Source organism: Vulpes lagopus, chromosome 22 (genome assembly GCF_018345385.1).
Source record: "Vulpes lagopus strain Blue_001 chromosome 22, ASM1834538v1, whole genome shotgun sequence".
Lineage (NCBI taxonomy): Eukaryota > Metazoa > Chordata > Mammalia > Carnivora > Canidae > Vulpes > Vulpes lagopus.
Window position 1 is genome coordinate 30,918,427 of NC_054845.1, and position 24,405 is coordinate 30,942,831.

The window sequence follows — 24,405 nt, forward strand, 5'->3', positions numbered from 1 at the left end:
TTTTGTGGTCCAAGTCATTTTAAAATAAGCCGTGGGAATAAAGTGTCAAACACCAGAACAATCTTCCTACCAAATCCAACATTGCAGCACAGGGAGTTCCTGCCGTCCATGTCCACCCTGCATGGCAAGCTGTACCTTCTCCACAACGTCCCAGCGTGTCTGGCCCATTTGGGTTTTTGCAGAGGCTGAAGGGAGAAAGACACGGGGTGGGGGTTCCCCCAAAAACTAAATATCTGCTTAGAAAAGGAAGGGGTTCTGGGCCTTATGCTGGGCACCCTTTCCTGGGAGAGGGTGATCAGCTATGTACGGCTCGGTCACCCTCTGCTGGGAAGGACACACGTAAATAATGCAGTGCGGTTTGGGACACAGACTTTCCTCCAGAACAATAACAAGCACCGCATATTGCATCTGCTGCAGAACTATGGAATGGAGCTTTCTAGAAAAGGCACATACCTGTTTTCTCAACTTATTTAAGAACGTCATCCAAGGGGCACCTGAGTGGCTCAGTCGGCCTTCGGCTCAGGTCGTGACTCTGGGGTCCTGGGACCCGAGGCCCCGGTTGTGCTCCCTGCTCAGAGGGTTGTCTGCTTCCCCCTCTACTTCCCCCTGCTCATGCTGTCTCTCAAATAAAATAAATAAAATCTTAAAAAAAAAAAAAAAGAGCATGAGCTAAAGATCAGAAGTAATTATTTGCATCTATTTACCAAGCTGAGAACTCTATCATCTATTATCTGTCTATCATGTATCTATCTATCTATCTATCTATCTATCTATCTATCTATCTATCATCTATCTAGTTAATGTCAAGGGGTTTTAGGGCCATAATAGGGAATTTGGCCAATGGTTCCCTCACGTAAGATGGTCTTCATGAAGGTCCTTAGAATCCTGAGTCTGTTAAAAAAGACTGTAGCATGTGACAGGGTTGTCAACTGGCATCTTCCAAAGTACCTGGGACACTGGAGGCCTTGAAATAGTGAGCATTTGCCAGTGCTCAGATGGCAGAGACAGTTATCTGGCCACATAAAATAAATCAGGAATGAGGAGACAGTGTTCTGGTGCTGGATTTAGCTCCTTACGTGTAAAGCCCGAGTGGCTCAGTGGTTTAGCACCGCCTGCAGCCCAGGGCATGATCCTGGAGACCTGGGATCGAGTCCCATGTCAGGATCCCTGCAGGGAGCCTGCTTCTCCCTCTACCTGTGTCTCTGCCTCTCTCTCTCTGTCTGTGTCTATCATGAGTAAAGAAATGAAATCTTTAAAAAATAAATAAATAAAAGGCAGTGCTTTATGCAGACAACTCCTCAATTTGAACATATGAGATTCTTTGATCCCACCTTTAAAAAAAAAGACCAGACCCATGTCCCCGCCGCTGAAGGAGGTGAAGGGGTCATGGGCAGCATGCCCCCGGCAGGCAGCAAGGTCACGGGCAAGGACGCAGGGTGGGCAGGCACGGGCACCTGGGTGGCATCTGGCCGCGTGCGGTCACCCCATGCGGTACCAGGCTCCCGGGCTGGTGCTGACCTCCCCTGACCTCCCCGATTTTGACTTGTGATGCTTTCCAGGAAGAAAGAAAGGTTCCCCCTCCAATACCAAAGAAGCCTCCCAAAGGGAAATTTCCCATCACGAGAGAAAAGTCTCTGGACCTGCCGGACAGACAGCGGCAAGAAGCCCGGAGGCGGCTCCTGGCTGCCAAGAGGGCGGCCTCGTTCCGCCAGAATTCGGCCTCGGAGCGCGCAGACAGCATCGAGATCTACATCCCCGAGGCCCAGACGCGCCTCTAGGGTCGGGGCGGCCCTCCCTCTTCCCCCTTTTGCTTTGTAAGGAAACACTTGTACAGTTTCTCCCCAACATGGTCATTCTCGTCTCGTGTCTCCGCCGAACGCGCCCCGCGGTGTCCCCGTACCACGAACGCTCTGGAAGGCTTTGGTCCGTCTGCCGCGCTCGCAGCCCGAACACCCGCTGCTTCCTCCTCATCGCGGGGCCGTCTGACTGCCAGTCCGCTGCGACCGCGACGGTGAGGCGCGGGGCCACCCACCCGATCCACTCTGTCCTCGGGGGGTCACGAGAACCCCCTCTCGAGATGGACCCCGACTTACAGTTTGTTATTTATATTTTTATAAATCGTGTGATAACCAGAGGCAAGAATAACAAATAGCAACCCGTGGGCGCATCTCAGACTCCCTGCACACACCGTGGAGGAAGATGCTGAGGCCCGAAGGGCGGGAAGACAAACCCGCCCCACCCCGGGGGCGCTTCTCTCCTAATCCAGCGGACCCCTCGCCGGGGTCCTTGTGCCAAGTTTATGGGGATGAGAAGCCATCTCTCCAGCCACCCAGCTCCCTGCCACCCGGTTCTCCAGAAACCCCGGGGGAGCCATGTCTGAACCCATTGAAACTACCCAGCACAGCATCTACACAATCAAAAACATAAGCCGAATGTTCATTTACACGAGGGAGTGACATCTGCAAAGAGATCCAAGCCTCACGGAAGGCTGGGTGTCCTGCAGCAGGAGTCTGAAAAGAAAAAGCATGGCCCTCATTCTGATGCAAGCGTCATTGTTTGTCTTCTTCCTTTGTAACTTCTATCACGCAAGTCTCGTCTTTAGTGTCCCCATTTATGGACATGTGATTTTTTTTATAGATGTATATATATATTCTCAAACTGCTCTATCAGTTGACTTTCCAGGGTACCCTTAAAAAAATGTTTGCTTGTTTCAAATGACAGTTGTGATGTTGTAAAAAAAAGTTTAAGAAATACGAATGTGAGTGGTAAGTATATCTCAGTTTAAATGGTAAAGAAGAAATGTAGTTTACATTTGTATTTTTCCAGAATTCTTTTGTCCTATGCAGTATTGCTAAAGTCAAGAATATACTTCTTGCCTGTTTTAGACATGACAAAAAAAAAAAAGTCACATACGGTGATTTCCAGCTGTGGACTTTAAGAAATTAGTCTTCGGGATTCTGACTGGCACCGCAGAAAAGCAGAAAGGATTTGAACGCAAAGGCTTTCCATTGGTACAATTAGATTCAGACGCCGTGACTATCATTCCAATGCTCCATGTGTCCCCATTCAGACACGTCCTTGGAGGAAGAGCCTGTCACATTTCTCCTTCCGGTCCCAAACTCGGAGTCCTCACTGTAACGTAAGGTGAGAGCAGGACTGCACCTGAAGAGGGGTGTGTCCCCCTGACACAGGCCCAGCTGGCCCGCGGGGCGCCAGGTGTGCGGCACGGCGGGGCAGCCCCGACTCACCTACCGTAGCACTTTCTCCCCTCAGCTTGACCCGCACTTTATGTCCCCCGCTCCGCTGCAGCCTGGCGACCACGTCTTAGAGAGCCCGCGGTGGGGCCCTCGCCCGTCGGGGTTCGGCTCAGCCTGCAGTCCTCCTTTTCCTCATACTCACATTCCACGAAGCATGGGGTTCATTGGAGCACAGTGGATAGTAAAGCATGTTTAGCTTCAAAGTTTTACTTTTTTAAAGCTGAGTAGTTAAGAATTCCCTAAGAACAAAACCCTGTAAATTGAGCCTCATATCTGGTATCTCCTACCAAACAGCCTTAAAATATATTTGGAAGCAAAAATCAGTACGAATGTATATCCTTGAAAAATGCAAAAAAAATAAAGTCCCTGAAATATTCTTCTATAAATGAACCCTATTTCCCCAGAGTATTCAAAGCATTTTTTTCTACCTAAATAAATACCTAAATCCTGAGTAGTGTACAATGATGATGCTTCTTCTTATAGTCACTCTACTATGTCAAAAACAAGTGTATTTGCAAGTACTGGCATTTTAGACTTTAAAAATGATGTATTATTTAAGATGAAATGCTCTTTAGAAATAACCACAGAAAAGTCAAGTCAATGTAGACCCCTAGTAAGAGGAAATGTAAAATGCATACACGTTCGCCAGCCTGCTGACACCCCTGTATCTACCGGCAGCTGATGCATTTTATCCCATTTCCTTGAGCTTGTACAAAACATAGAACAAAAATTTATCAAATTAGACAAGAATTATTCTAGATCTCATATTCTCTGATCCTCACTTAAATGAAAATACTCACTGAATTTGGCTTTTTTTTTTTATGTTTTGTATACTCATTTTTTATCTTAAGATCCCCAAAAGTCTTAGCCTAAACCCTCCCTAGATGAGCAAATTAACGTACAACTAAATTTGACAGCAGCCATTGATTTGCACGGTGGGGGGGGCGCGGGGGGGACAAACCCCTGTTTGGTCCACCGAGTCCCAAAGAAGGTCATGTGACGGCTGTGCAGCCAGGGCCTGCTGCAGTGTTACCTGTCATGCTACATGACTAAGTGCAATATTCAGTTCTCACGCAGGTGACATTCCACCACGAAATGCAGACGATAAGCCATGTTTACATATTGTACGTGTAAAGAGAAATAAAACTGTTTATAATACTTGTGTTAATCGGTGAAGCGGATGTATTTCGGGCACTTCCAGCCGATGCCGGCTACAGAGCTTCAGTGTGACCATTTCACCGCGGTTCAGATGGAATTCTGATAGAAGGAGGCTGTGGGTAGTGAAAACGCCCCTTGCTGCACGACGTCACCATGAACAAAGCTCACGTTGCTGCCTCCTTGGGAGAGTCATCGAAACCGCAGACAAATTTCCAAAAATAGGAAATTATTTTGCTCAGAGCAGCCAGTTGACAACCCCATGCTGAAGGCTTTCGTTAACCTTCAGGCCCAAAACACAGGTATGATAAACAGCATCCTGAAGTTTCACAGAACCCAGAAAAGGTGAATGTCACTTGTTAACAAGAGCACTTTCAGTCGATCTCATCTCACGCGTCCTCATCGGTCATCGCTGTGTGTAACGTAAGCCTTGTGACTGGTAACTGCTGTTACCATGTTTTCTCAGCAAATTCATAGAACCATCTTAGAATGGTGTATGAAGAGTGGAACTGTTGTATGATACCAAAAATTCACATTTTTGTTTAAAAGGAAATGCTGGCGTGTTCACCTCCGGATCAACACTAAAGACGTCTCACGTTAAATAGCAAAGCGTATCATTAGAGGAAAACATCACATACGGGGTCCCTCTTTAAAACAACAACCACCACACATACACGTAGCCAGAAAATCAGTGACCCGCAAAGTAGAGGGACTCGCCCTGCTGGCTCCTGTGGAGGTGGCCAGACCTGCAGCGGGCAGGCGGGCGGACCGGCGCAGAGCACACAAACGTCGCCGCCTTGCGTCAGCCTCCCTGCTTGCCTCACCTCGAGTTTCACCTTTCTGAGCACAGTCTCCTTCGCTCTGGTCAAAACCCCCCACGCTGTGTGCTCGCCCACCTGCACGGCCACCCCCACCCGCAGGATGGGCTTTCTGGAAAGTCGTTGCACTGCAGCCATTGGTCAAGATGCCCACGGGGACCGCGCAGCGGGCGCCCGTCAGAGCAGCTCCCTGGCTGGGACCAGACCTCCCGGTGGCCAGCAGGGATCCCGGTCTGCGCCAGAAAGTCAGTCAAGCCGGACCTCGTGTGGCCCAGAGATTCGGACCCCGCGGAGCATCCTAGGCGAGACGCGGCTCCTGCTGAGCCACCCTCTGCTGGGCAGAGCAGCAGCCTGGCTCCCAGGAGCCCTTGTGGACAGACGGTCCAGTGCCTGGGGTGAGCTGAGGAGCACGTGCGTCCCCAGGCTGCACGGAGGGGCCAGGCTGCTGTGCGTGAGCGCGGGGCTTTGGTTTCTTGGCGGCGGCGGCAGCAAGAAACGTAGCAACAAGGCCCGTCCAGCCTGCACGACCGCGAGGGAGGGCACCTAGGTATGGCGTTTGACCCCCACTTCTGAAAAGGAACGCTGCTGCCGACAAGCGTCGAGTCCAGTCCCCCAGAATCAGGCCTAAATGGTTAAATCCCACCTGTCCCCATGTGCTGCTTTCTTCTCAAGGCTTGAGCACTGATTTTTTTTTCTTTTTATTGCAAATTTAATGTACTCATCAGTAGTTGTAGACCATGGTTTCCGATCCGTAGCCCCTTGGTACTTCCTGAGGGTTCTCTCTTGTTTTTATCTGCACATTTCTTTACACTTGTTTGAAAGTTTGGGTTGAGTACGGGATTCCAGAACCTGAAGACAGATCAGAAAACCACAAGTGGAAGAGATCAAGAATGTGGTGGGCTGCTGAGTGCTAACCCTGTCCACCACGCGGCTGGAGCACTCCGTGGCCTTCACCGTGCGGTCGGGCAGGTCCGGTGCCTTTGCCGTAGGGCCCGCCTTGGTCGCCGTGCTGTGCGGATGGTCGCCATCAGGTGTGGGCAGCCAAGAATGTTGGAGGAGAGGTGCCTTGCACACGCCCTGCCACGTGCCCCGCACACAGAGTGGCTGCACAGCGTTTCAGGAGTGAATGGTGAGCTCAGAATCTCTAGCCGCTGGTCAGACCCGCTGGCCCCTGGTGGTGCATCAGCCAGACCAGGCTTCCCGTCTGTTTCTCCTGTCCCTTGTCTCCCTCCCAGATAGATTAGGAGTTCTGCTGTCGTGTGGGCTCTAAGGGCCTCCAGGCAGGCCGAGGCGCCCCGGCCCTCCCCCAGCGGTACCCCCTCCACCGGGCCTGGGAAGTTCGCAGAAGGAAGTCAGGTCCCTTCGTGCGTATCTCAGAGACCCAGCACCAACCGGAATTAGGCCGTGTTCTCACCGTCGCGTAAGCTCGGCTGCGTCTTGGATGCGTGGAGAGAGAGCCAGCGAGACATTCCAGGGATGAAGGAAAACGTCGTTTGGGAGCACGCCCAGAGCGGAATCAGATGGATTCACCAAAGTTGCCGAACGTGTGCGAAGCTACCCTGCTCAGTCCAGCTTCTTGTCATGATTCTCTTTCACGCTTCGGAGAATGCAGAAGTGGTCCGTGGGAACGCTCCCAGAAAATAACATCTTTTCATCCCACAACATTGAAAAGTATAAGTCTATGAATCGCTCCCCCTAACCCTGGCATTTTTATCCAGCAGTAAAAGAAATTATTTCAAGTGTCAATCTAAACACAAGACAGACGACTTCTTTGCAGAGGAAATGTTAGTTACCTACCCTAACACTACTTTTTAAAAGATTTTGTATAGACACAAACTAAGGTAACACAGGTTTACCGCCCTACTTTCTTAGATTTTATGTGACTCTTCATCATGGGTGCTTATTCCGAACCTGAGAGCTTGGGGGTCCGAGCTTTCATGTACTCAGTGGGGGAGAGGTGATGATGAAAGACGTGTGCCAGGTTCTTGTGCCAATTTAAGTACAAATTTCTCTCTTTCCAGTAGACGGTAGTCTCCATAGGCAGTGTGCTCTACCCTTCTGCTAACATCCTCGACGGAAGCGCTGAGGCCATGTGTGGTTCCCTGTGGATGCCACCCACCCACCCTTTGGTTTTGCCCAATCTCACGACCACCACCCAGCCCTTGCCATTCCAACGTTAGGATCATATCACGTTCAAAGGGCTCAGCATGTGTGTCTCTCCCTCCACCTATAACTGGTTTGCTGAATTCAAAGGTTTCCCCCACAGGTAGTAAATCCTAGGCTACTTTTGAACTCTGATTTCCAAATGCTTAAGCCACTTTCCTCTCGGACGGGTCCTTCCTGTCTAGAGACCAATTCACACCCCCGCCTCCATGTTACATGCCAAAATACCCAGGTGTGGCCTAAGGACTAAATTCAATGCCTCCTATAGAAATTCAAGGAATGTTAGAACCAGGAAACTAGCTGTTTAGTTAAAGGTTTAAAAAAAGTATATAAATATATATATATATAAATATATATACATATGAAATCATATCGACAATGAGGATGAACAGAGTGCCAAATATTCAACATCTGTACAAAGTTACCCTTCACTGGAATTAAACTATTTTATGTAATTCTCTTTCTCATGCTTTTATGGTTCTTTTGATAAATTCTATTTAGTAGCATGCGGGATACCTAACCTGAATGTACAGTATGCGATCCATCACCGCCACCTCTTGCTTCTTGTTGATAACTTCTGATCAGAATGTTGGTCGTTTCTTCAAGGTACTACCAGGTTCTGTTGAGTTCTCCGTGTTCATGACTTTTTTTTTTCTTCACTCTCAGCTGATTATAAGAAAAACGTGCCATAACTCTTCTATGATGATGCCTCTCTCATTTGATCTCTGTATTGCTGGTGTTCACCTCTTGTAAATAGTTCTGCAATTAAATTTTTTGAGAAAAGTAATGTTTACTTTTTATTGGAGTGAATTCTCGTGTTATTTTAAACTCGGAAAAATTATATAGACCAAAGAGTTTTATCGCAGAACGATAGCACCCTTCCCCCGTTCTATATTTCATTGTCGAAATATCCTCAATTTCTCTATCTACAAAGAAGAAATGGACATTTATTAAGGCTACAGATTTCATATGTATGCAAAAATGGCACAGATTAAAATGAGTTTAAAATTAATAAATACTATGGCATTTAGTTAATGGTTGTTTTAGACTCTATTGAGTTTCAACGGGAAGAGACCCGTTGTTAGGTCATGACGCTGAGTCTCAGGTCCAGGCTGCAGTGAGACAGGTGGAGTCCCTGCCACCAGCCCGCCCTGCGGTGCACTGCATCTCCTGGGGCGGGGAGCAGGCTCTTCCCCTTGCGGGCTACTCACTGGTTCCCCTGCTGCCTGTGTGGTCAGAAGGCAGCCTGGGCTTCCTCCTCCTGCCTGTTGACCGTGTCAGTGTAGGGCTCCCCTCCTGAGTCTGACCCTGCAGCCTCCAAGGAGCAAGAACAATGGGAGGTCCTGAGGAGGAGCAGCCCGTGCTCAAGGGCACCTGACGCCCCGCGTTCATCCAGGACCATGCTTCGTACTGTTTCCTCCCATCCACGTGCTCTGGACGTGGCAAAAGACGGACAAGAAGAGTCTCTGGTGAATGTCGGGACCACTGGGTCTCACTTCTGATCCTCCTCATGAGAGCCACCCAGTGGGCAAAGCATCCCTGCGGAAGCTGAATCCATACAGGGGCCCTGCTCACGGAACCCCCTTGGCAGCAATCGTGATTTATAGAAGTTTTCACCCAAGAGAAACCATTTTTAAAAGAAATCGAGAACACACACCTCGTATTTGAGTTCTCCACTTACCCCATTTCTTTCTATAACACACTTGTAACTAGCAAAAAGAAGGTTTTTATATATATGCATTTTAATCCCATAATCCCTTAAAGTGAGTTTTAACTTACTTGGTATTACATGCTTATCCACATATGGTTTAGCACTGTTTTCCCAGAAGTCAGCAAAAGTGCAAAGTTCTCTAATACTCGTTTTAAATGAGTTACTACTGGTTCTTCAGTTGTAACCAATGTACGGCGCCAGTGTGAGGTGCTCCGCGCCGGGGAGTGGGCCGGGGGCCGGGATACACAGGAATGCACTTCCCACGTGGTTTTCCCACGAGCCACAAGATTCCCTCAAAACGGCCTATTGATTAAAAGTGATAATAGCAGCAAAACAGGAAGCAATGATTAGAGAAAGTCAGCTGCAACAATTTAGATGTTTTCAGCTTGCTCTACGCTATTTGAGATCTTAACTGAGTTGCCTTTTGAAAATAAGGACACTGGAAAGATTTCTGCTCTTTATTTTTGTTGATTTTTATATTGTGAGCTGTGAAGTTAGCAACACTTAACATGTCCAGAGAGTTGTTACTTGATTCTTAATCATGTGAAGTTGTATCAGGAAGGAAACAAGGGTCTCAGAGGACGCTACTTCAAGCCCTGGCATCCCGCTGGGTTATGCCACCTGGCATCCTTGGGCATGCTCCATGCCACCGTTGTTGTGGTTTAAAATTGACTAGCTGGATTTTCTCCAAACAATTAGAGTGCTGTGGCAATGAAAGTCCATTTCCAGATGACCTCATTACACCGCTATGGTCAAAATTCAATTTTCTACCAACAACACGTTGCAAAGCAGAGTTTCAGTGGCCGGGCAGGCCACATTCGAAATGCACGCACCTTGGAGAGTGTCCCCACGGGCAGGTCCTCCCTTCCGAGCCTCTGTGACACCACCCCACTGGGCTGCCAAGCCCGGGGTAGCCTCTCAGAGGCCCCCACAGTCTCCTAGCCCCTTCCTCCTGCCTCCCCAACCTGCCTCCCCCCATCTCAGCCACACGGTCCTCCAGGACCCTCTCTCCTGCGCCCAGGCATTGGTTCCCGCTGAGCTGGTCCCCAGCATCCAGGGTCCCGACTCTGCCCTGGCACCTGGCCCAGCCCCGTGAGGACCTCACCTCCACGGACGCGTCGAACTCCTGCCGAGCTTGCACATTACCTCAGCTGTGACCTTGCAGGGTCACCCTTAGGTCGCTCCAGTGAAATGATCACGTGGGGGTAGTGGGGGTATTATCGCACTCACACTACGCAGGATGCGCTTGTTAACTGGCCTGGATCAGACTGTGAGCTCTCTGAGCACAAGATGAATCTTGAGTCCCGCTTTCTATCCGTGGCTCCCAGGAAGGCGTGTGGCAGTGAATACACACTCACGGTATTCCTACACACACTCTGGGTGACCACGATGATGAATGAATGCATCTCACCCTCCGTGCCTGCATCGGTCATTCGCTGCTTCATTAAATATCTACTGAGCAACATTTAGGGACTGGGCACTGTGCTGGAGAGAGGAGAGAGAGAGAGTCATGATTTTGCACTTGCGAGCGACTACCCAGAGTGTCCTTGATCTCGAAGGGTCACAGATTTTCCTATTTAGCTTTAGGCTAAGAGGCCAGCCTATTACTGTTGCGTGGACGGGCCCACAGTGAGGGCCTTGGAGATCAGGGAACCTCCTTACCCGACGGCCCAGGGCCCGTGCACAGGCTGGGTTAGCCGCAGCTGGGGGTCACTGCCTTTGGGGCCCACCGGTACAGGAGCGGGACGGCAGCCCAGCCCGGACCCAGAGCGAGACGTGACCCCGCTGCTCGTGGTCCCCTGGCGGGTGCGGCCTGGGAAATGGCCCAGGAGGCAGCAGGCGTGGCATTGCCCTCTTGGTGTAGAAAGGACCCCAGAGGACATCCTTCCGCGGCAGCTGGAAATCTGCCGAGATCTGAGGTGCCGAGAGATCACCAGGGCAGCAGGATTTTCTTGACCTCTCTGTCCATGTTGCTCCTCCCGGCCTCGGGGTCATTTCCATGCTTTCCTTCCTGCAATCACGGCCAGCCCAGGACCGGCTAGCGCCACTGCGATCTGAGCCACAGGGAGGGAGGATCGGCTGGCCCGGCGCCCCCAAGGCCCCGCAGCCCTCGAAGGGGACTTGCCTTTGAGAACAGTGGAATCCAATCCGAATACATGTTGGACCTCCCAAGGCACCTGCTAGGTCCGCCCCGTCTACCCTTTCTCCGCCATCTCGTACTCACTAAGGAAATTTGGCCTGTCATTCGGTAAAAACTTCTAAAGTATTTCAAATGGTTAATCCTCACTAAGAGCTGGTTTTGATTGTATTTGAAGGAAAAAGTGGTTCCATAAGATTCTCCTAACAAACCAAAACGCCAGCGGCTTCTGCATCCCTAGTGTAAGGGAGCAACTTCCCTTCAAAATGTCCTCGTTCCCCATTTGAATCGTGACTGACAGAAGCTTCCAGAGGTGAGAGACCTGGGCCTGTGAGGCCGGCAGTGCCCTGGACACCCCGACTCTAACGCGCCGGCCTGCTCTCACCGTGACAACCACCAAGAATTGGAACTAAGCAGCTGACCCTCAGCAAATGCATTCTGCAGACTCAGGAGTGATGAGGGGCCACCGGTGGCCAACAGGCTTCCAGAAGAACTTTGTTCCCAATGTAAAACATCCTTTATTACAGTTGCCTGGGGACGTTTTGACTTCGGACAAATGAAATTAGAGTCTGCAGATTGGACGTGGGTTGGGACTCTGCCGCACGGGCGTCTGGAGGCAGGTTTCCTTCTGGCCTCCTCACCTCCAGCCCCAGCACCCGCGGCCTCCAACCACCACCAATACCATCTCTAAGCCCTGATTTTTTTTTTTAAGAAGACTTTATGTATTTATTCATGAGAGACACATAGAGAGGCAGAGACACAGGCAGAGGGAGAAGCAGGCTCCCTGTGGGGAGCCCGATGCAGGACTCAATCCCGGGACCCCAGGGTCATGCTCTGGGCCCAAGGCAGACGCACAACTGCTGAGCCACCCGGGTTGCCCAAGCCCTGGTGTTTGAGTTAAAAAACAGTTGATGTTTTTTCTACATATCGATTTTTGTTCAAGGAATTTAAATCCCCAGGGACTGGGGAACCAGCAGTGCTCTTCAAACTATGAGCAGTTTGCTACGAGCTTTCATGAAATGCAGATGCTCTGGGGACCCGGGACTGTCATACCAGCCTGTCACCAGCAATTCTTCTCTGAACCAAACAATAGAGTGTGACTCAGAAGGTAAGATCTACTAAGAAGGCTGACATCACACTCGGAGCAGCAAGTGACACATCTTTTATCTTAATCCCTAGATAAGATCAACCAACAATTGTTGTCTCCAGGGAGCTATTTTTTTGTGCGAAATACCAAGAGCTTTTTTTCCACAACGGGTTTGCACCAGAACACAGTTGTCATGAAAACCACAGCTAAACCTAAACTAAAAATGGGAAAGGAAAAGACTCACATCAACATCATCGTCATTGGACACATAGTCCGGGCAAGTCTAGCACTACGGGCCATCTCATCTACCAATGTGGCAGGATCGACAAAAGAACCATCGAAAAATTTGAGAAGGTGGCTGCTGAGATCCTGGGTCTCGGATAAACTGAAAGCTGAACGTGAACGTGGTATCACCATTGATATCTCCTTGTGGAAATTCGAGACCAGCAAGTATTATGTGGCCATCACTGATGCCCCAGGACACAGAGACTTCATCAAACACATGGCTCCAGGCACGTCTCAGGCTGACTGTGCCGTCCTGATTGTGGCTGCTGGTGTTGGTGAATTTGAAGCAGGTGTCTCCGAGAATGGGCAGACCCGTGAGCATGCCCTTCTGGCTTACACACTGGGTGTAAAACAACTAACTGTTGGTGTTAACAAAATGGATTCCACGGAGCCACCCTGCAGCCAAGAGAGATACGAGGAAATCGTTAAGGAAGTCAGCACCTACATTAAGAAAACTGGCTACAACCCCGACACAGTAGGTTGTGCCAATCCCTGGTTGGAATGGTGACAACATGCTGGAGCCAAGTGCTAACACGCCTTGGTTCAAGGGATGAAAAGTCCCCCCCATGGCTCAGGTAAGATTATCCTGACCCATCCAGGCCAAATCAGTGCGATATGCACCTGGGCTGGATTGTCACACAGCTCACAGAGTTTGCAGGTTTGCTGAGCTGAAGGAGAAGATAGATCGTCGTTCTGGAAAACAGCTGGAAGATGGTCCCAAGTTCTTGAAATTTGGTGATGCTGCCATTGTTGATATGGTTCCTGGCAAGCCTACGTGTGTTGAGAGCCTCTCTGACCATCCTCCTCTGGGCTGTTTTGCTGTTCGTGACATGAGACAGACGGTGGCTGTGGGTGTCATCAAAGCAGTGGACAAGAGGCAGCTGGAGCTGGCAAAGTCCCCGAGGCTGCCGGGGAGGCTGCCCGGGAAGCTCAGAGGCTAAATGCATATTATCCCCGACACCTGCCACCCCAGGCTTAATCAGGGTGGGAGCAGGTCTCAGAAGGGTTTGTGTCAATTGGCCATTTAAGTTTAAAAGACTGGTTAATGATAACAATGCACCGTAAAGCCTTCAGAAGGAGAATGTTTTGTGGACCATTTGGGTTTTTTTGTGCATGTGTGGCAGTTTTAAGTTATTAGCTTTTAAAATCAGTACTTTTTAATGGAAACAACTTGACCAAAAATCTGTCACAGAATTTTGAGACCCATTAAAACAAAAGTTTAATGAGAAAAAAAAATACCAAGAGATACGGGAAAGAGGACAAACGGGTGTCATCACCCGTTTGCAGGGACGCTGGCCCCAGCAAGAAGAGGCGAGCCTGCCAGGGAGCTGTGGGTCAGCCAGTGTAGAGGGAGGATCAGTCCATCGGGCATGGATGGGGTCCAGTGTAGTCGGGGAGCTAGCCACACTAGCCATGGGTTAGATAGCTATGGATTTAATTCTTGCTTTAATGCATGAACAGTTTAGTCATTTCATGTCTCACACATTTTAAACATTCTGTGCACGAGAGGAAGAGAGGAACGAAAGAGGGAGCAAGGGCCCCATTAGCTGGGCACCAGGCAAAAAATGGCAAAGGTGAACCCCATCCAGTCCGTATTTGCCCCAGCCCCTGCTTGGTCTCACGGCAGGAGAGTAACAACATCTCAGGTTTAATTCAGATGCCGTGTTTTTTATAAAAGGGGAAAACTAAAACAATAAGGAATTGTGCTGGGCCTTGAAATGAAACGCTTGCCAAAGCTGAGTGAGCCTCGACCTCAGCCCTACTCTACACCCCAGGAGCTCAGTCCTACTGCCCCCAACCCTCAGGGGGTCCTGTCCCCCCACTTGGGGCTCAGCTCTGCTCCCACAGGGCTCAGCTCCGCCCCTCCTATGGGCTCAGCTCCCCCCACCAGGGACTTGGCTCCCAACCAGCACTCACCTCTGTCCCCTTGCAGCCCTGCCTGCCGCTGAGCCCCTCCCCTCACCAGCCCTTCCCTGGGAAGCCACAGGGCTCTTCTGCAGGACCAGCCATTTGAACAGGAGGTTTATTTTGTCCCGCCCCTTGGCTGCCACCATTTGAGGACATTATGCTTTGAACTCACATGTCTCTCTGGTCAGGTTGAGCCAAGTGGTGCAAAGTAACTTCTTAGTCATGATTTTTAACACAAAACAAATTCACTGTGTGTTTTAGCAGCAATTTCTCCAAACAAAATGAAAAAAAAAAAAATCCAGCTCCCAATCTGCTCAATTCCCGACAGGATTAAAATAATTGGCTCTACCCACAAACCTGCCAAGAGTGAAAGAAAATGCTTCCTACAGATAGTACATCTACACCCTCAAAGTATCTGCATCTTTTCATCCACGGTAATCAACATTCAATCAAGGATCATCTGGCAAAGATAACAGACACACACACACACACACACACACACACACACACACAAATTACCGAAAACTGAGAGTTAAAAACAGCCCAGCAGAAGAATCCATGGGAATTCCTGAGGTTGGAGTCATGAGGTGTGTTTTCTAACCATGTTTACTCTAGGTTCAAGTATTTAAATGAGCAGCTAGCAGGTTTCACTAAAGATGTGGGAATTATATATACATAAAGTCAAGTCGAAATTCTAGAAGGAAAGTCCTAGAAAGGAAAAGTGAAGAACCGAAGATGACAAGTAGAAAGCAGACACGCTCAGTGAACAAGGGGATGATGACGCGGGACACAGATCTGGCCTGAGACACACAGAGGCAACCGCACACGGGACACGGTGAGGAGCTAGAGGCCCGTGGCTGCCCGGCGGGTCTGACAGGGGTCCTCTGTCCGTGGATCCTGCGGATCTGGATCTCGAGGTTGTGCATTTGAGCCCCATGTGGGGTGTGGAGGTGACTTAAAAAATAAAGATTTTCAATGATTTGAGGAAGAGAGGAAGAGAAAGAGAAAGTGGAGCAAAAGAAATGTTGGAAGGGAGAATGACCGATGCCTGTCATTAGGGACTGATGGAAGCTGTGCAGCCACACGGAGAAGAGCCCGCCAGCCTCGGAGGGTGATGGGACCGCACCTGGCCTCGGTGCAGCTGGGAGCCTGCCTGTCCTGCAGCAGGGGGTGACATGGGGGAAGAGCTGACCCCAGCAGTCCTTCCGGCACCTCCTCTCCGCCTTCCTCACTCCCCATGGGGTGGAGCGGGGAGGCTGCTGTGGGCTGCCAGGGGCCGAGGGCTCACCTGCAGAGCACTGTCGGATGGAGTACCTGCCTCCCCCTCCCTTCCCTGTCCTCTCCCTCCAGGGGCAGGGATCCTGAGCACCTTGTCCCAGTGCTCCTGCTGAGGGGGTGGGGGCGGAGGGCAGGTCCTACAGGCTGCTTTCCTTTAGGGGACTGCGCAAGGGTACTCTAATTTCACTTGGTTACCAGGGGCTGGGGCGGGGACAGGGAGTTAACGTTTAATGGGGACAGAGTTCCAGTTTGGTGAGGTGGGTGGGTTCAGATGGGTGGTGGAGATTGTTGCACAACACTGAATGTGCTTAATGCCATGGAACCCGGCACTTAAAAATGGCTCCAGTGGTAAATTATATGTTATGTGTGTTTTACCACAATGAAAAAATACACCAGGCTTCATGTGAGTGAGTCTCGCCACTGTTGAAGAGGGAGTTACAGATGTGGGGGAGGCTAGAGTAACGCCTGTAGTGCTGGACTGAAGTAGAAGCTACAACACGAACTCGTGCAGACTGGGTACGTGCTGCTGAAGATGGATTGACAGATAATGGGTAATATGGGGAGATGAGGATGATGATAGATCAGATGCATAGACACATGGATGATAGGTGGGTGGGTGGGTAGATGCTGGATGGATGGGTGGGTGGATGGATGATAGATACGCAGCTAGACAGAGGATTCACAGGTAGATAGACAGACATGAACAGGTGGGTGGACTGGTCTACATGCACCCCTGCCACCAAAAAAAGCCCACAGACCTGTGGATCTGCAACAGTGCACACCATCAATCCCAGGTCCCAATGGCCACTCCCACCTACACAGCAAGGGAGACAACTGCCCTTGACCAGGCAAATAACCCCAAAGTGGGAGGAAGATCTCAGCGAGCAAGAGATGGCTTTGTGAAACCCTGGCCTTGGGCTGGCATCTGCCGAGGCCCCAGCTCTTTGCTCTATTTCTCACTAGTTCATAGTGTCTTTCTCTGCTCTGAACCCATAGGCACCCTAAACATGGAGCCTGTGAGTGTCTTCCGTATGGGCTCCCGAGGCCATGGTGCGCTCCCAGAGGGCTGTGTGTGAGACAGGGATGCATGGGCCTTGTGTTTTTCAGGAAGTATTACAAAAACAGTGTTCCAAGGGCTGTGGCCGCTCTGGGTTCCGCCTTCCAGATGGTGTGTGATGCAGCGCATGAGGACTTGAGGAGTTAGGAGGTCACCCCTTCTTTCCACGATGGAAAAGTATTTTCCCCATAAAGACCCGTGTCCTGACATGGGCAACAGGTGCTGGAAGCAAGTGCAGGCAGCGATGCTGGTTCCTTACTCTGAGGCCAGAGTATAAACGAGTCTGGCTCAGAAAGAAAACTGAACAACATATCCACGATTCTGCCTTAAAAAGGAGGTAAACTGAGTCTAGTTCAAAGCTGTTAAAAAGATGAGTTTACTCAGTAGTAGCCAAGGAATCGTGATTCAGGGGCAGCCTATGGGCACAGTGTGGCCGCCGGGGGCTTGGGCCTGGGCTCCAGTCAGACCAGACCAGACCAGACCAGACTGGAAAACTGGCCATATTGTGCGGAGGTGCTGCGGCTGCAGCTTCTACCTGAGTCTCGGTCTGGCCGCGGCCGGCAGTGTCCCGGGCTGGGGAGGGAGCCGCAATGTCTCAGGCTGTGCAGACAAACAGAACTCAACCATTAGGCAAAACATGGGAATTCAGTGTATATGAATTACAACGAAAACCTCAGGAGGCAATAACGGATGGCTTGGAAATTGTGGTTTCACCTCGAAGTCTACACAGTGAATTAATGTGCCCAATTTGTTTGGATATGTTGAAAAACGCCATGACTACAAAGGAGTGTTTGCATTGTTTTTGTGCAGACTGCATTATGACAGCCCTCAGAAGTGGCAATAGAGAATGTCCTACCTGTCGAAAAAAGCTAGTTTCTAAGAGATCACTAAGGCCAGACCCAAACTTTGATGCACTCATCAGCAAAATTTATCCAAGTCGTGATGAGTATGAAGCTCATCAGGAGAGAGTATGGGCTAGGATCAGCAAGCACAATAACCAGCAAGCGCTCCGTCACAGCATTGAGGACGGACTGAAGATACAGGCCACGAACAGATTATTACCACGAAAATGGTAGTGGAGCAGAAGATAATGGTGACAGTTCTCACCGTAGCAATGTTTCCACGCACAGTATTCAGGAAGCAGGACCTGGTAACAAATGGACCAAAACATCTGATGATTCTGGGCTTGAGCTTGATAATAACAATGCAACAGTGGCAATTGATCCAGTAATGGATGGTGCTAGTGAAATTGAATTAGTATTCAGGCCTCATCCTACACTAATGGAAAAAGATGATAGTGCACAGACAAGATACATAAAGACTTCAGGTAATGCCACTGTTGACCACTTATCCAAGTATCTGGCTGTGAGGTTAGCTTTGGAAGAACTTCGAAGCAAAGGAGAATCAAACCAGATGAACCTTGATACAGCCGGTGAGAAGCAGTGTACTACTTACACAGCAACAGCCAGTGGGCAGTTCACTGTATTAAATGGCTTTTTTTCTTTGGAATTGGTCAGTGAGAAATACTGGAAAGTGAACAAACCCATGGAATTTATTATGCACCCACAAAGGAGCACAAAGGAGCTTTTACTAAAACCAAGTCTGAGAATGAACTTTTTTTATAGCCTATTTCTTTAATATTAAAGATGTAATGTCTTTACTTTTATGGACAGAATCATGGATATGTTGTTCAGTTTTCTTTCTGAGCCAGACTCGTTTACACTATTAGAATCTTTTCCCCTTAATTAAAGATTTCCTTTTCGAAAGGGACTGCAATTATTCAGGATTTTTCTTTCCTTTTAAAAATATATCTATGAATGGATAAAGAAGATGTGGTTTATGTATACACTGGAATATTACTCAGCCATTAGAAATGACAAATACCCACCATTTGCTTCAACGTGGATGGAACTGGAGTGTATTATGCTAAGTGAAGTAAGTCAATCGGAGAAGGACAAACATTGTATGTTCTCTTTCATTTGGGGAATATAAATAATAGTGAAAGGGAATAGAAGGGAAGGGAGAAGAAATGTGTGGGAAATATCAGAAAGGGAGACAGAACATAAAGACTCCTAACTCTGGGAAACGAACTAGGGGTGATGGAAGGGGAGGAGGGCGGGGGGTGGGGGTGAATGGGTGACGGGCACTGAGGGGGGCACTTGACGGGATGAGCATTGGGTGTTATTCCGTATGTTGGCAAATTGAACACCAATAAAAAATAAATTTATTATTAAAAAATAAAAAATAAAAATATATCTAAGTTGTATGTTTTCATGAAGTATGGTTCCATTTGGAGCACCCTTTTGACGGAGGAATTTTTCATAGTTCTGTATTCTTAACTGAAGATTCAGTTGGCTATCTTTTCCCTCCCCTCAAAAGCTTTTTAGGCCTACAGAATGTTAATATGTATTTTGACTTTTTTTCCTGGAGTCTTGTATATTTATAGTTTTCTATATAAGCTGTAGTATTTTCATGAAGACCAAGGCTCAAATTTACTATACTTAAAAAACAATTCTCATAGGATTATTATTTTCATGGTATTTTCTTCCATAATATCTCATTTTTTAAAAAGGGTTCTTTATGAACTTAGTGTCCATTGTCATGCAATGTTATTTTTTTCCATTTTTTCCCTCTAATTTTGGAATTTCTGATCCTGGGAAAGAGAAACAAAATGTCAAGTTCTTTGAGAACTTGGTTCATTTACAGATTTCACTGAAGAAAGGAAAATTAAATTGGTCTTATGTAGTCTTCAAGTGTGTATTTAAAGAGGTCTTTTTTGTATTAGCTTTACTGCCACTTCAGTTCCTTTTTTATGTGTATTTGATGGTTTTTTTCTATTAAAGTACCAGAGATATGGAGATATTTTGCACTTTAGCCTGGATGAAAGTACAAGATATGTTCAAAGCTTCCCTAATTCTTTTCTTACTGATAGCCAAGTAAGTTTCAAGAATAGCATGGCACATACACTGGCACATAAAATTGGAAGAAAAAAACAGTTTGTTTCTATTAGAATAAATGTGTTGAGCATTTTGGGTGGCCCTGTCAGTTTATAAATTTGGTGCTCTGCTAATCACACTCTAGAGAAGCAAGTTAATGGAGCTTCAGCCCTGCCCTAGTGGAAGATTATTCTGTAGAAGAATGTTAGCAAATAGGGTAAAGTCATTCTACTCTTCTTAATTTATTTATTTATTTATTTTTTTCTTAATTTAATTTTATAATGAGGAACAGTGTTGGGTTTTCGGAGCCAAGGTTTTTTGAAAACAGATTAGAAATAAGATTGACTTGTGTGTTACTTTTCATCATTGTCCTGATTCCAAGTATGTTCCAGGTTTATAATTATTAGAGTATTTACAAAGACTTGATTGCATTGAGAAATTAACTCCAAAGGGTTTTTTTTTGATAGGGGTGAGTAGTCCTCCAGTACCATTTTTAACTAAATAACCTGTGTAGTAGTCATTGTAAATATTTCTGTCATTTTTGACAGATTGGGGCCAGCTTGGTGTTTGAAATCTTCAGCCCAATATGAAAACTTAAAGGCTCATTAAATTTTTTACCATTTTATTGAAAATATTTAAAATCTGTTTTTACAGTTTTATCAGTCATCTGTGTCATGAAATTTGAAGACCACTAAAAATCAAGGGAAATTTTGTATTCAATTCCTTTTCTGGTGTAATGTTAAGTTGCATAGATTATTAATGCATGTCCACTAAATATAACCCTGGTTTTGTGATATAACTGCTTAGATTTTATTGGTGATATTAGATTAGTGGTTGCAGACTGGAAAACTGCTCAACTGGACAAGACCCGTCCAGTCGCACAAAGGAGTATTCAGCTTTTTTGGTGAGACCAACCTGACGGGGTCATTTAAGTAAATTCCAGTATTTTTTTTATTTTAATTTTATTTATGATAGTCACACACAGAGAGAGAGAGAGGCAGAGACATAGGCAGAGGGAGAAGCAGGCTCCATGCAGGGAGCCCGAAGTGGGATTCGATCCCGGGTCTCCAGGATCGTGCCCTGGGCCAAAGGCAGGTGCTAAACCGCTGCGCCACCCAGGGATCCCCCAGTATTTTTTTTAAGATTTTATTTATTTATTTATGAGACACAGAGAGAGGCAGAGACACAGGCAGAGGGAGAAGCAGGCTCCATACAGGGAGCCCGATGTGGGACTCGATCCCAGGACCCCGGGGTCGCTCCCTGAGCCGAAGGCAGATGCTCCACCACTGAGCCGCCCAGGGGCCCCAGGTGTTGTTTTCTTGCGGGCACATGCGTGAGGTTTTCCGCTTGTGAAAGGAGTCCTCCCACGGGCATGCTGAAGGCCATGGCCCGGGCTGACTCCCTGGGGAGCCTGGGTCTTCCTGGCACTGTGTGCTCGCTCCCGCGCAGGGTGCTCTGCAGCAGGCCTCACAGGGGCCCAGCCGGCGTCACCTGCAGCTGCCGGCTCTGGTTTTGCCAAGGACATTGGACGGTGGCCACGTCTAGATCTTGAGGCTCTGAGACTTCACATTCAGCAGGGTCAGGACGTCACCAGGTCCCTTCTGCAGAGCAGCGACGACCCAGCCAGGCCTGAAAGCCAGACTGCAAACATTCCGCAAGGCTGCTGACAAGCGCAGTCGCTGCGGAACGTGTCATGGTGGGAGCTGCGGGGGTCCCCGAGTGAGCCTGGGCCCCCGCCCTGCACCCTAGGAGCGGCACCCCAGGACACGGTTGTCTGCCCAGGCCACTGGAGCCGGCAGTGAAGGAGGCCCACCCGGCCCGAGAGCCCAGCCCAGGAGGAAGGCCTGCCCACGGGAGCTCCGCGCACCCTCCAGCCCTGTCGCGCCCCAGGGAAGGACCTCCTGAGACAAGGCCTCTGGGCGCGGGGGTTCTCCACTTCTGTTCCCGCATGTTCTCTGGTGGCTTTTGCTTCCACGCACCCCGAATGAAGAGAAATGTGAAGAACACAGGGCCGCCGGCGCGAGCGGGGCAGGCAGAAGGAAGGACAGGATGTCCCGGCGTGCCCCTGTCGGGGGGTGGCCCGCGCACGGTGAACGCGGGCGCTATGAAGGCAGTGCGGTCCCAGCAGCCTCGTGACCTGCAAGCTGTGGGCCCCGCAGCCTCCTCGCAGCCGCTGCTGGGTTGGGGGAGCGAGCGCCGAGGCCGCGTCTGCGGGACCGTGGGCTGCGTCCCTCAGGCCCCGAGCATGTCAACAGCCACATCAGTGCGTCGGTTCATAGACTGTGTTTACGTCCAGTATGCAGCCCAAGCATATTTGAAACTTATCCAAATTTCCACGAACGCTGTAGGCCCCAAGGGCAGCGTGTATGAGCTCGATGTCTTCAGGGTGAAACCCTAAAACTGAGACCCAGTAATGATGCTCCCAAGATTTGCACTTTCCCCAGCTACGACCAGGAAGGCCAGCGGGGAAGAGCCCTGTGCAGCAGCGTCATCAGGGATGAGTTAGTGGACCTGCTGCCAAGTGATGGGACGTGGGTTGGGAAGGGTCGCCGGGTTTTCTGAAGCCCCGTGTGGGCTGGATTGTGCCCTCGCCCCCCAAAACCAGATATGCTGGAGTCCAACACCCAGGGCCTCGAAGCACAACTTCACTTGGAAAAAGGGTGTTTACAGAGGTAAGCAAGTCAAAGTGAGGCCATCAGAGCAGGTCCAGGGGAAGATGGCAGTGGTCCCCCCGAAGGGGGACCTGGACGCGGAGAGGGCAGCCAGCAAAGGGAACCTCTGGGAGCTGAGACACCGGCGGGGACATGTCCTGCCCGCACCTGCAGAGGGGCCTGGCCCTGCCGACAGCCCATCTCGGACCACAGCCACCAGCACGAGAGGGCGCACGCTCTGCGTCCCAGGCCGTGCGGCTCCGGTGCCCGGTCCAGGCCGCCGTGAGCCCGCTGCAGGCCACCGGGACAGAGCGGGCAGCGGCAGCTCGGGCTCGGCCAGCGGGCCGCCTCCACCTCCCAGCGTCCTTGCCTAAGTGTGCAAGCTCTACGCACAGCCGCTTACACGTCATTGTGGACGCAGATACGGACGGATGATGGCTGCGACTGTGTCTTCCTCCGATCGGGCGGCGCCAACAGCGCGCATCTCTGCCTCACAGCTCCGGAGGCTCGAGCCTGCGCCCAGCGTCGCCAGAGCCCACGTCCTGCAGCTTGGTAGGCGGCCGCCTTCTGGGGTGCCCTGCATGCACACGGCCGGGGAGGGCGCAGGGTCCCATCGTCAGGCTGCACTTCAGGCTCCACGTCCGGGGTGGGCGTCAGTTCACCCACGCGGGACACACAGCCACTTAGCCCGAGGAAACCTGCCGGGACGACTTGCCCTCCTCACCGGGAGCCCGGGCGGGGCAGCGAGGACGATGCTGCATCCTCCTGTTCTCCCCCCTGGGGGACGTCGTATGGTGATTGCAACCTGGACACGTGTGTCCCCAGGCGCCAGGGCCACAGGGCGCCTCGGGGACACCCCCATCACCCCAGGGCTGGCTCTCAGGCCCTCGAGGGGTTTTATATACAGAATTCACAAGCTACTGCTTACACTGCTCGATGCTCACCTGCGTGGCCGAGTTCCAGTTGATGGGCCTGAACCGGATGGCTTGCCGGGGTCCCCGTGGCCCCCACGCCCTCCCGCCCAGGCCCTGGGCTGCGCGGATCAGCCACGTGCTCTCGGCCGCCAGACCCCAAGTCCCCGTCGCCCCCAGTTGCCCCGATTTGAGGTGACGGTGACAGCCACACTTGCCAGGCCGGACCGTGGCTTCGCCTTGCAGGACTGAGGCAGCCCAGGGCCTGCAAGGAAGGCGACAGCGCTGCGCAGACCGAGTCCTGCGGCCTCATCTGTTCTCCTTCTGTCACACACGGGGTGGCCTAACTACTCGCGCGGCCACGCGACCTCAACACGGGACAGGGCAGCGGCCTCTGTACCAGGACGGGACCGGCACCAGCCGCGGATGCTTTGGGCCGCTTGTGGGGGGTGCATTAGCCGCAGGTGGGACTTCAGCTCCCAGCAGCCCGGGGCGCAGCAGCGGGCACACAGACCACGTGGGGAGCGGCCCCTCGGCTGCCAGAGCTGCGTGTCACCCCCGTACCGGCTCGGCTTTCAGGACCTGAGGGCGGGCCGGGCGGGCCGGGCAGGCAGCCTTGCCCCAGTGACCAAGCACACCTTTCCACGGACTCAAAGCTGCCCAGTGCACGCACCAGGTGGCTTATTTTTATTTTTATTTTTATTTTTATTTTATTTTCTCAAGTATTCCTCATACCTGGCAAGGAGCCCGACACGGGTCTCGAACTCATGACCCTGAGATCAAGCCCCGAGCTGAGATCAAGAGTCTGACGCTCAACCAAGTGAGCCACCCCAGCACCCCCACAGAAAAGAGTCTCTCGATAATAAGACGAACGCTCCCGGACGGGGCAGCGGCTTCAGGGATTCCTCGCACACTCCCCCCACGCACACGCCCTCCCCCCACGCACTACCCGCCTCGCTTCACCCACTCACACCCACACCTGCTGCACTTGCTGAGCATTTTCAAAGTGAAGCACAGATGCCGGTGGTCTGGACTCTGAGCCCAGCCCTGC

General features: G+C 50.4%; 1 protein-coding gene and 1 pseudogene across 1 annotated transcript in view; both read left to right on the forward strand.

Moving 5' to 3' along the window:
- Positions 1–4,195, forward strand: part of DLGAP2 (DLG associated protein 2) — a 355,333-nt gene extending 351,138 nt beyond the window's left edge. The window contains exon 14 of the mRNA XM_041737686.1: positions 1,560–4,195. Coding sequence (XP_041593620.1) covers positions 1,560–1,778 — 219 coding nt within the window. The 3' untranslated portion in view covers positions 1,779–4,195. The remainder of the gene's footprint in view (positions 1–1,559) is intronic.
- Positions 4,196–17,433: 13,238 nt separating this feature from the next.
- Positions 17,434–18,481, forward strand: LOC121480571 (annotated as a pseudogene).
- Positions 18,482–24,405: the final 5,924 nt, after the last annotated feature.